This window comes from Pteronotus mesoamericanus, unplaced genomic scaffold (assembly GCF_021234165.1).
Source record: "Pteronotus mesoamericanus isolate MK-2021 breed Mesoamerican mustached bat unplaced genomic scaffold, CSHL_Meso_final contig_24, whole genome shotgun sequence".
NCBI classification, from domain to species: Eukaryota; Metazoa; Chordata; class Mammalia; order Chiroptera; family Mormoopidae; genus Pteronotus; species Pteronotus mesoamericanus.
Window position 1 is genome coordinate 27,447,804 of NW_026555100.1, and position 12,161 is coordinate 27,459,964.

At 35.6% G+C, this 12,161-nt stretch overlaps 1 protein-coding gene across 9 annotated transcripts in view; it reads left to right on the forward strand.

The window, feature by feature from the left end:
- Positions 1–12,161, forward strand: part of PCGF5 (polycomb group ring finger 5) — a 109,178-nt gene that overhangs the window by 62,596 nt on the left and 34,421 nt on the right. For all 9 annotated transcript variants that reach the window (XM_054572835.1, XM_054572836.1, XM_054572839.1 and 6 more), the window contains 3 exons: positions 5,614–5,710; positions 11,323–11,378; positions 11,489–11,548. In XM_054572835.1, the coding sequence (XP_054428810.1) occupies positions 5,614–5,710; positions 11,323–11,378; positions 11,489–11,548 (213 nt within the window). The remainder of the gene's footprint in view (positions 1–5,613; positions 5,711–11,322; positions 11,379–11,488; positions 11,549–12,161) is intronic.

The following is a 12,161-nucleotide window of genomic DNA, read 5'->3' on the forward strand; positions in this document are numbered from 1 at the left end:
GGAAGTCAGCATTTGATCACTTTTCATAAACAACATTACTAATGAGTGACATCACCAAGGATATGAGGGAAAAGATTATTGTTTTATTATCAATGATAGCAAAATTAGTGCTCAAGAAAAGAAATTTGTATAGATTACTTTGTGTCATCAGAGCTGGGAAACTAGCTCTCTGATACATAGCGATGTGGCTATATCCAAGGGAGCAACAACAAATGGTCCTAGTACCTGTTGTGAAGAACATCACCCTCCCCAACCTCTCAAGAACTTAAAAATAAGGACGTAGGGTGGCTTTTCTTTAGTTAAACTATGAAATCAACATACAGTAGTACTTCAGAGCAGGTATAAAGTGAAGAGACAGAACAAGGTAGTTCCTAGACCAGTGGCACTGTGCTGGAATTGTATTACACATGTGAAGTGAGGGAAAGAATGTATAATGGAGAAGTGGTAGTGAATCTTGGACCCTCCAACCCAGAAAAAGAAGTATCATACGTGCAAAGATAGGCAGTTCCCATTCAGGTGAAACAATGTGTAGAAAATATACTTGAGTTGTAAGACTATCTCTAGGGTGATCATAGCTGCAGAGGATTAATACCAATACATAATAGACATTTCAAGTTCCTTTAGCAAGATCATGTGTCATAAGATGGACACATCAAACTAATCATAGTCTGTTGCCATTCAATATTCAATACTCTGATTCTCCTTGTTATGATTTTTTGTTCATCAAGTGATATGATTTATAGTTCTAGCTTATATTTACTGACTGTTTACAAGTTGCCATATACTAATTTACACATTTTGCATATATGATCTCATTTAATCCTTACAAGAATCCTGTGAGATAGGTTTCCTTGCAATCTCCCTTGTACCAAAGAAGCACAAAGTAAGTAATGTGCCTAATGGCAGAACTGAGATTCAAATCCAGGCAGTCTGCCTCAAGATTGTCTTTTGTCTAGAAAAATTGTGCTGTACTACCTTTGCCTCTGCATTATAGGGAGAGATTATGGTAATCCCATATTCTTTGACTATGTTTTGTCCTGTGACAGTGATTTCCTAATGGTAAATAGTAAAGTGACTTCTGACTATGATTTGGTAGAGAGCCAAATCTTTGAATGGGTCCTTCCATCAGAGGTACTAGTCAGTAAGGATTTTGTGGCCAGCTCCTGGCTTCCTCTGGCCAGGATTTCCCAGTTATCTTTCGACTGTCTTAGTGGAGAGCTTTGCAAAGTTAGAGTCCTGGTGCTACTTTCAGAGACTCTGACTTAATTGGTTTGGGGGTGGGGGGGGGCATGAATTTGTTCTTTAAAAATTCTCGGTGGTGACTGTAGTACCCATCTGAACCTGAGAACCACTGTTGTAGTTGACACACGTGCAACAATATAGTTCAAATCTAAGAAATAATTAAAAAGGATTTCACTTAGTAAGCTTTAGGCAGAAGTTTCATGATGTTTGTGATGGACTAAATATAAAAATCAGTTAAAAATAAGAAATCTTGATGCCAGGAACCAAGAGTTACTGCCTTTATGGTGCCTTGCATAGTGATTTGGTTTTTAGGCCTGGAGGCACACAGCCTGGGGATAGATGTCACCTGTGCTACACAGCTGGGCAGCTGTGGACAGCCGTGGCAGCCTACTCAGGCTCTCCAGTAGTGCATTCGTCATTGCCCAAGGGGGATGGTAGCACTCCATACCATAGTCTATGCAAAGCCCTGAGCCCAGAGCCTGATATTTGGTTAGTGCTCAGTAAATGTTAGCACTTGTTGCTATTTAAGTGTTTTTTTCAACTGGGGATAGCTTTGGTGAGCCTAACTCCCTTTCTGAGCTATGTGTTTCTCGTGGCTACAACATCTATCTGCTGGTACAGTTGCTGGTGAGAATGAAGATTCTAATTAGTTTCCATATAGTTTTAACCCAGACTGGGACCTTTTTATCTTGGACCACTTGAGTTAACCAGTACAGCAGTTGAGCAATTAAAGAGCTTGGCATTAAATCTTGTAAGATATTTAAAAATGTGTTTTACAGCTGATATAAACCAAATTAAAAATTAAGAATCAAGGGGTATTTTGTAGAGATAAGTTTTGTAAACATCTAAGGGAAAGCAAATCCTCACTGAACTTCTGGCTTGGATTTTCTCAGGTTCTAATTTTAAAAGCATGTGGGAGGTAAATGTATTTACTACAGGGTTGTTGTTGGTTTTTTTTGTTTGTTTGTTTTAAGGAATAAGTAAGGTGCTTAAAAGAGCTATTTTGTGCTAAATACTCAGTTTTAAAGGAGTTCTAACTCTACAAGTAGACATATTTAAGGCTCCCAAACTAAGGGTGAAGGCTTTTTTAAACAAATTATCACAGACCAATAGAAGTAAAATTAGAAGAAAATGTATCACATAGGCATGTATTGGTTAAGAAAATGGGCTCTTCAGTAAAATCCTGGCTTTTACTACCTTACTGACTTGCGGGTTTTTGGCAAACTGATGAAGTTCTCTACTTACTTTTTCCATCTGTGAGAGGCCCAGTAACATCGCCTAATTAATAGGGTTGTAATGTGGATTAAATAATTAAATTTTGTTGAATTAAATATATGTTGAAGCACTTAGGGTGGTGCCTGGTACATATACCCTGTGTTGATGATTATAATGACAATGATGACAGCCACCGCCAAATCATCTGAACAAAAATGAAAATTAGAGTAAAAATATATTTCAACATTTCAGATTTTTTCTTTCTAAAACTATTTTAAAAAAATTAAAAACAATTTTTTGGCCTTAGCCTCTGGAAAACTTTTTTTTTTTTCATTTCTTTCATGTAACAATGTAATAAGGTAAATTCCTATGCCCTGTGGGATGGCTTATCTGTCATGTGTACTTGGTGGTCAGATTTAACAGAGATGCTTAGGATGTTTTAGGATCCTTTTCCTTTGTAAAGTTAAAAAATCTTTAACAGATTTAACAGAGATGCTTAAGATGTTTTAGGCCTGGAGGCACATTACGTAATGTAGAAATATCATTCTTTTCCTTTGTAAAGTTAAAAAATCTTCAAAATTTGACATAAAATTTGTGGTTTCATATCAGAAAACCTGAATTCAAGTCTCTGTGCTGCCATTCATGAGAGTCAATAGATTACCTGGCTCGTAGGAACCTCTTCTTCATCTGCAAAAGTAAAATAACATATTGTATCTCAAATGTTGGTGTGAAATATAAATTCTTCTCCGGATGGGGCTTTTTATGTCCTGCTAGACTAACACTGTTCAGTGGAAATAAAGTGTGAGCCACCTGTTAATTTAAAATGTTCTAGTAGCCACATTTTTTAAAAGAAAAAAATGAAAATAATTTGAATATTTTATTTAATCCAGTGTGTCTAAAATATTATTCAAACATGTAATTATAAAAAATTACTGAGATTATTTTTACATGGTAAGCCTTTAAAACCTACTGTATTTTACATTTACCGCACATCTCAACTTGAACTGGCAACATTTCATGTGCTCAGTAGCCCCATGTTGGCTAGTGGCTACCATATTGGATGGTCTAGATCTAGACTATAGACTAATATTCCCCATCAGCATCCTTGGGCACTGCTGTTGTATTGGTCTTAAGCAATTAACACAGACTTATTCTTGAAACTGTATGCACCTCTGGGTGGATGAGTGTTAACACTTCTGTCTTCAGCAACCTAGATTAGTGTTTTTGTCCTTCAGATGACAGACTCCTAACCCTCAGCCTTTTGGTTGACTCAGATCAGGGCTTGCTCTGGGCATATCACGTGTCTCTGTATTTGGCCAAGGCTATAGACAACCAGAAATTCCTCAGTCCTTGAGTGTGATAAACCTTTCGAACCACAAGGATCAGAGCTCTGGGAAGGGATCAACCTTTACTTTTGTCTCTAATCTGTCTTTTTTTTTTTTTTTTTTTCCTTTCCCAAATTTCAGATACTTACCAGTGTTCTAGGGGAAAGAGCAAATACTAGCAATCTTCTAAAGGAATTTAGCTTCTCTGTCCTCCACTTCAGTATGGCTTAACAAGGTGGCCCTCCCTTCTCAAACATTATTTTGGCTTTTTCAAAGACTTTTAGCACCTTTTTAGAACCAAGAGATTTGGAGGACATAAGATATATTTAAATCTAATCTTTTTTATTTTTAATGTTTTCTGATACTATGCTTAACCCATATTTTGAGAGAATTGTAATGCAGGGTATTACCCTAACATCTGTATGTAATCGTAAAAAGAGAAAGTGGGATCCAGGTGTACTTAAAAAAATATGCTCAGTATCACCTTCTTAGAAAGTCCTACCCTGATCACACTATCTAAAAATAGCTGTCAGCCTACAGTACTCTCTACCTTTTTTTTTGAAGTCTCACTATTACTAAAATCCTTTATTTGTTTTCCCAAATAGAATAAAAGCTCTGTAAGGGAATGGACTTTGTTTTATTTACTCCTGCATCCTAACTCCTAGTACAGTGTGTGGTCTTGAGTAAATGTCTATTGAATCAATGAAAAGAAATACCAAGATATTATTGTCTACACGTATTAATGATTTTAAAATTCGATACCTAGAAGAATTCTTCCTGACCATTGTTGCTCTGACTAGTGTATGTAATATGCTTGAACTTTCAGACCTAATTTCAGTGATCAGAATCCTTTAGTGTTTACTCTTGCTCAGTCTTTTAGATAAACTTTTACTTCTTTTAGATAGTGTGGGGCATGAGGATGGGAAAAAGAAGTTGTTTGTAATGGCATTGTAAAATGGGGTTTAGGGGAGCCTCTCTGTATTAGAGGAGGGGGTATTGAGATAGGGAAGTGGATTGAACATTTCTTACAGTTCAGTGCTGTAAATATGTGTAAGGTTTTGAGGCAAGACAGTTGGCAAAGTAGATAATAGAAGCTTAGGGAAAGGTGAGAGAGATTCATAGCAAGAAAGATTAGTTTATTTGAAGGAAATGTAGGCCATATATAGGCTTGTAGCCAAAAAAATAACAAATCACATTTCTATTATCTTAGTTTAGAATCTTTATTTAAAATCTTAATTTTCCCTGTCAATTTTGCCATCATTCTTTCACTTTACTTCTCGTGCCTTTGTACCAACTTGATGCCACTACCATATTTTGTGCTCCATGGAATCATGGACCTACTGTAAGCACAGACTCTTCGTACTTTGCAAAGGCCAGAAGTTCCCTTGTAACTCATGCTTTGTCCCAGGAGCATACTGCCAATAAAAAATAATACAAACATTGAAAACGCTCATTTTTTTAAATGAGCTATTTACTTTGCATTAAAATAAATTTCTAGCAAAAGAAATAAATGCAGACTTAACAATGAAGGTAAAAACATTTTTTGGTCCTACTTTAAGAAGAACCATTTTTATTACATGAACTAGCTTTTTTATATTAGTATGAATAAATTTGGCTTGTTAATATAATTTAAAAAAATAAACAACAAGCTATATACTTTTTATATTGTGGCAGTAGGCTTTATTTCATTTGAGTTTTTTTTCAGTGTTACAATTTAAAATTTGATTAAAGACTAGTACTCTACCTATAATGGTTAATTTTTAAAGACTATTTCTAATTATATTCAAAATCCAAATGATGCATTTTAACCTAACACCTTCTTTCTTCTTAGTCTGTAAGACTTGTATTGTTCAGCACTTTGAAGATAGCAATGATTGTCCAAGGTGTGGCAACCAAGTTCATGAGACAAATCCATTAGAAATGTTGAGGTAAGTAAATGTATTTTATTATAGTTCATCTAACTTAAATAAATTACATAAACACTTAATAATTTTTATTGTGCATCATAATATTTGTTGGCATCTTGACTCAGTTAATATAGGTTTTATGATTTTCCTAAAAAGTTTATGATTTTCATTTTAAACATTTTATTTCATTTTGCAGTATTTTATTAAGCAGAATTAAAAAAGAAGGATGTACGTATTAGATATTTTAAAAATACATTTCCAAATTAAAAATTATAACTTTTTCTCAGGCTCTCAGAGTTAATTTAGTTGTGGCTAATTTTCAGTATTTTAATATTCTATTCACACTACTTTTCCTTTTAAGACTTCATTTATTTATTTGTTAGAGGGGAAGGGAGGGAGAAAAAAAGGAAAAAAACATCGATCAGCTGCCTTTGGCATGTCCCCAGCTGGGAGTCTGGCCGCAACCCAGGCATGTGCCCTGACTGGGAAGAGAACCAACGACCTTTTAGTTTGCAGTATGAAGCCCAACCCACAGAGCCACACCAGTCAGGGTACAAAACTCTTACTTTTGTTGAGCTACATGGTATGGGAAAGAGGGCAGACTTAATAGTGAGGAAGACTAATTTTGGTACTCTTAATTGTTTTTAATTTATCATATGTCCAAAAAAGAGTTCACATTTATGTAAAACTTATAGAATTTTTTTTAAATGGCTACCATTTACTTAAGTATAATCATTTAGTTTTAAAGATGGAAATGGTCTGTAAGATCCTAATCCAAACCCTTTTTTCCAGATTAGAAAATTACAATTTACCATGAATTTGCCTAAGGTCTCAGCAAACTCAAATGTCACTTCCCAGCTTTAAGTCAAGTGTCCTCACCACTAAACCTATTTTCTTCCCACTGTTCCTGGCATAGCTCTATCACAGATAATCTGTGGATCTTAGGGAAGTACACATCTAAAAACTGTACTAGATGTTCTCTCGTTAGCCTTATATAATGTTCATTTCTGTGTGATGTTTGTCATCATTCCATAAATCTGGATTGGCAAGTTTTACATTTCAGACTTTTTTTTTTCTATTTTGGTGCCTATACTTGAAGTCATTTATCTGCAGGTAAATGTCTAGCCCAGTGTTTTTCAAAGTGTGGTCCCCAAGCTATGAGTATCTTGTTAGAAATGACAGCTCTCAGACCCCACCTCAGACTTGCTGAATCAAAAACTCTGAGAGTGGAGCCTATCGAGGTAGCGAGCCCTCCAGATGAGTCTGAAATATGCTAACATTGAGAACCATTGGTCTACTGTAGTCCATAGTCCTGAGCAAGGCTTCTGTTGATTAGATTTATATCAGTGCTTCTCAATCAGGGGTGATTTTGGCCCTCCCCCAGTGCACATTTAGCAGTGTCTGGAGGTATTTTTGATTGTCAGGACTGGGTGGGTGCTGCTGGCACCTAGTAGGTAGAGGCTAGGTAGGGATGCTGGTGAGCATCCTATATTCACAGGACAGCTCCCGCTTTCCCACAATCCAGACCAACATGTCAGTAGTGCTGAGGGCAAGAAATTCTGATTTAAATGATTCAGAGGAGAACAGAGCAAACTTTTTCTGTCAAATAAAATTTTTTCCTGATGCTTTTTATCAAAAACTGTGAACAAATAGTAATTATTACCTATTCCATTTTAAAGTGCTATGTTTTAACAAATTAACTTTTGGTTTTGACTGTTAGTGACTGGATTCCTTCAGGTATCTATTTAATTAAATCTAATCCCTTGGCTAAAATATATCTATTTCTTTAAATTTTTATTTGAAAATAATTAAAAACTATAAAAATTTGCAAAAATAAAAGTAGTACAGGGAATATTTGTAGTCTGTTGTTAACATTTTATCTCATTTGCTTTATCATATGCGTACATGTTTGCTCTGTGTTTTTTTCTGAATCACTTGAACAGCATTACCCTTACCTTTGAGTTCTTTAGTGTGTATTTCCTAAGAATAGAGATGTTACCTTACGTAACCACAATATGGTTACTTTGGTATAATACTTTAATCGCCTTCCATATTTCAGTTTTTGTTTATCTAATGATAGTCTCTATAGAAAGGGATTTTTTTCTTCTATACCACTAAAATTGCTATGAAGGCATTTTTTTAAAGGCAAACCCAGAGATAATAAGAACAAGAATGTTAGTATTCCTGACACCTAAGATAACTCCTGGAATGTCACAGATTCTCAATTAATACTGGTTGAAAGGATGAAAAACAATGTAGCAACAATGGGAACTGGAAAGCAGACTGATGATGGCGATGGTTGAGCAGACCCAGGTGACTAAATATACTGGGAGGTGACAGAGGAGGATCTTTACCAGTTAAGAGTAAGGATGGAGAAGGACGGATGTAGGGGTTTGAGGACAGAAAAAAGTGTGTTGTCCAGGAAAGTGAGAGAATAAATGGACTGGGGAAATGCAGTATGCTTCCTGGCAACCTTAAAGGCACATTTGGGTTATAGTTATGAATTTGAAGGGATGTGGTTGTGGATTTTTTTCCCGCAGCCATGGGTGCAAAGTGCAGAGTTAATGGAGAGCTGGATTTAAGTAGAGTTGTGGTTGTACCAAGTAGTTTTGAGCAAGTGAATAGAAGACAAGGGAATTGAAGTATATACATGGATGTGGCTTTTATTAACTGACTGTGGAGTAAATCAGTCCTAAACTGGGTGAGGAGAACAGAGAGGATATCAGATTGGTGAGGGATATCTCAGAGGAATAGAAATGAAAGTAGTGGATTCCTGATTTGTTTGTGCATAAGTGAGAAGAAATTCTTCTAGAGAATTTAGGAATAAGTGCACAGTAATTGCTTTCTTTTTTTTTATTTTCTGACTCCAGGGGAAGGAAAGAGCTGAATGAGGGGGCATCTATAGACATAGTACACTGTGAATATTTATATAATCATAGCCATATAAACACTGTTATTTTAAAAAATAGTAATAAGACTATGTCAGAAGATGAAAGTAAGGAAAAGATGTATGTTAGGAGGAAAGGAGGGGGAATGGCAGGATATCAGAGAACTGAGAGAACTTAAACCTTTATCTTCCCTAAAAGGACGTCAGAAAAAATCTGCATAGCAAAAAAAGCATGGCTTTGTCGTGTGTGTGTGTGTGTGTGTGTGTTTGTGTGTGTACATATATGTGTGTACATACATATATATATGAAAGTAAATACTACAAGAAACTGGTTGGACTTGAATGTGATTGCCTCTGGGGTTGTAGGAATCAGGATAAGAATGTTACATAGTATATTAATCTTTTCTAGTGTATTAATATAAAACTTACATTAATATAAGATTTATGGCGAAGCGTGACTTTTGAATTATAAATATGTATTACTTTGATAAAAGAAAAAAAATTAAGAAGAGAAATGCTACTTTTAAGTACGACTACTATTAAATAGTCAGTGGAAACTTTGTGAACAAGTTAGTATTTGAGTTAAGTCTTGAAGAATAAGGTAACATTGATTTGGTTGGAGAATAGGAAAAGAGTAACTGAGCCAGGATGAAGTGAATAAGGGAGAGAAACAGATTGCAAAAGACAAGGCATTCCTGCTGGCTAGAGAAGAGACATGGTAAGATAACACCACCAGTTATGGTTTGTAGATTGGGCTCAAGTTATATAAAGACTTGAAGCCAGGTGGTGGGAAGAAATTAGTTCTTGAGCAGGCAAATAATGAATCTTTCTTAAGCACTAATTTGATTATCATGAGCAGGTCAAGTTAAAGGAAAATAGCTCTACACTGTCCTATTGTAAGTAGTGTGGTAATTGAGGAACGAGAACGGTGGCAAGTATGGAAAGATGAGATGGGAGAAGTATCTAGAAGGAACTGTCAGTGGAGCTTGGAGATATAAATGTGTGAATTGAGAAGGGTGGGAAGAAGTATGCGTATTAAGAAAAGTCTTTCATGTTGAGCCTTTTGGAAAGAAATATGGTCTTTTTTGTAAATGTAATTTTTAAAAAGACAATGAGAGTGGTTTTCAGTATTTTGTTTGTGGATGAATGAGACAGTAACACAGATGAACAAAAGGAGGTACTTGAAATATTCAACATGGGTTGGGGATGTGGAACATGAGCTCAGCAGAGAGATGTAATACCTGTGTATATAAAAGTTATCTGCTTATATGGTAATTAATTAAACATAATTTTAATATAAATATGTATAAGTTAATTTAAATATATGTTATCTGTTTATACAAAGTCACAGAAGTGGATGAGGTCCTCCAGGAAGGCAGCCTACAGGAAAGGTCAGAGCGTGTGGAATGCAGAGCATTGAAAATACTTGATTTAGGGGCAGGTGGAAAAGAAAAATACTTTCTCTAGGGAGACAGAAAAAAATAAAACCAGGAACAAACATTTTGAAGGAAGCTGTTGTAGACAACCCTATCAAACTGCTTCAGAACAGTATAAGAGAAAAGTGACTTTGCAAAATAATTAAAAAATCTTAAACCTATTCAGTTGGAAGTTGTGGATGATTTGGGGAGTTCAGGAAAGGAAGCAAAAACAGTATGTGACAGAAATAATGTCAATTACACTTTCAGAGTTTTTCCAGTTGGAAGGAAAGATTGGGAAACAGCTAACAGCTTGAAAAGACAGGTTAAATGTAGGTTGGATTTCTTAAGATAAAGGAAACTACATGTTTGTAATTAGAGAAGAATAATGCTGCTGAGCAGGATGAAGGTAGGAAGAGAGGAGAGGGAATTATGGGAGCAAGAGAATGAGATTAAAGAAATGAAAGGCATGAAAAAGAAGAGTTACACTCTTATCAGGAAAAGAAAACTAGAATAATGTCAAGATAAATATTTACATTTTTTATCTAAGAAGAGAGAGAATGACTAAATGGTCTAAATTTCTCAGAAGAGAGAAATAGAATTTATTTCCTTTATACGAAAGAGCTAGAGTTGCAGTAGAGATTTTGAGAGTATTTCAGCTATTGCTGCAAAAACAACCACCCCTTAAATGTCATGCTTAAAACAACTTTTTTTTTTTTTTTTTTTTTAAAGAAAAGCATTTCTTATTCCTCACAATTCTTTGATTCACAGATCTAGGTGGTTCCTCTGGCCTTGGCTGGACTCACTCATGTGACTGCAATTAGCTGCTGATTGAATAGATAGGCCACTCTGCTGACCTCAGGTGGGCAGCGAGGTTCTCTTGTACATGGTGCCTCATCCTCCATACTTGTTCTCATGGTTGGCAGGATTCTGAGAGAGAGCAAACAAAAGCACGTAGTGCCTGTTTAGGCTTAGGCTCAGAACTAAGCAGTGTCTTTTGTGTCATATTCTATTGGCCTAAGCATATTTCAAAGTTAGCCCATATTTTGGGGGTGCGTAGATTGAATCCCTCTCTTGATTAAGGGAGGGAGTCTAAGTCGTGTTCAGAGAGTGTAGATATAGAGTGAGCTGGGGACTAGGACCATTTTTGTAACAAATCTACCACTGTGGGAAAAGCTAGAAATAAGTGTGCTCCACGTGCAGAGAACTTTGGTATAGATGTGTTGAAACTGTGCATGTTCTACTTGTTCTATAAGATGGAGATCTCAGATTGTTTATATTGGATTTTGATATCTTCATTGTTAGTCTATTCTCTTTTTCCCCTTTGGAAGGTTGGATAATACATTAGAGGAAATCATATTTAAACTGGTCCCTGGACTACGAGAACGTAAGTTGCTCCTTGGCTACTTGCAGATTTGCATTTTATGAAACCAGCATTTCTGTGACATATTATATGATTGTTCCTATTATTTTTGTGCTTTTTTTCTTTTAAATTAGAAGAACTTCAGCGCGAATCTGAATTTTGGAAGAAAAATAAGCCTCAAGAAAATGGACAAGGTGACTTTTTCTTACGTCTGTATCTGACAGCATCTTTCAAATTGGCTAGATTTTTGTAGCTTTGGTGAACTAATCTCTCTCTCCAAGCTCACATTTCTCCTGTACAAAATTCATGTGGTCCTTTATTCATATTATGAACCTTTCTCCTATTATGAAACTTTTATATAAAAGACTGAGACCACTCCAGTTAAAGATGATAGGAAATAGAGGAAATTGGACTTTGGGAAGAGAAAAAGGAGATAAAACAGAAAACTTGACTACTGATTGTAGCAGTATTTGCTGGAGACCTAAAGGAAACTGAAGTAAGAAAGAGCCATAGCCTGAAACTAAACAGTGAAAGGTTTTGTTTTATTTTATATTGTATGTTTGTTTGAATAGGAGAAGGAACTGAGATGTGGCTGAGTGCATAGCAAGGGGATCTTGAAATGAAGTTTTCATAGTGGAGCTGACATATCCTGAAATTTGAAAAATATTTCTAGGTGTTTATTGGAATTTTTCCTATCATCAATGTTCAAAGTTCAGTTTCTCTTTTGGGTCCTAGTAGACTCAGCAATCAGTACATTTTTAATAATTTTAGCAAAGTAGCAAACATTACTGGGCAGAGGAAGGTTTT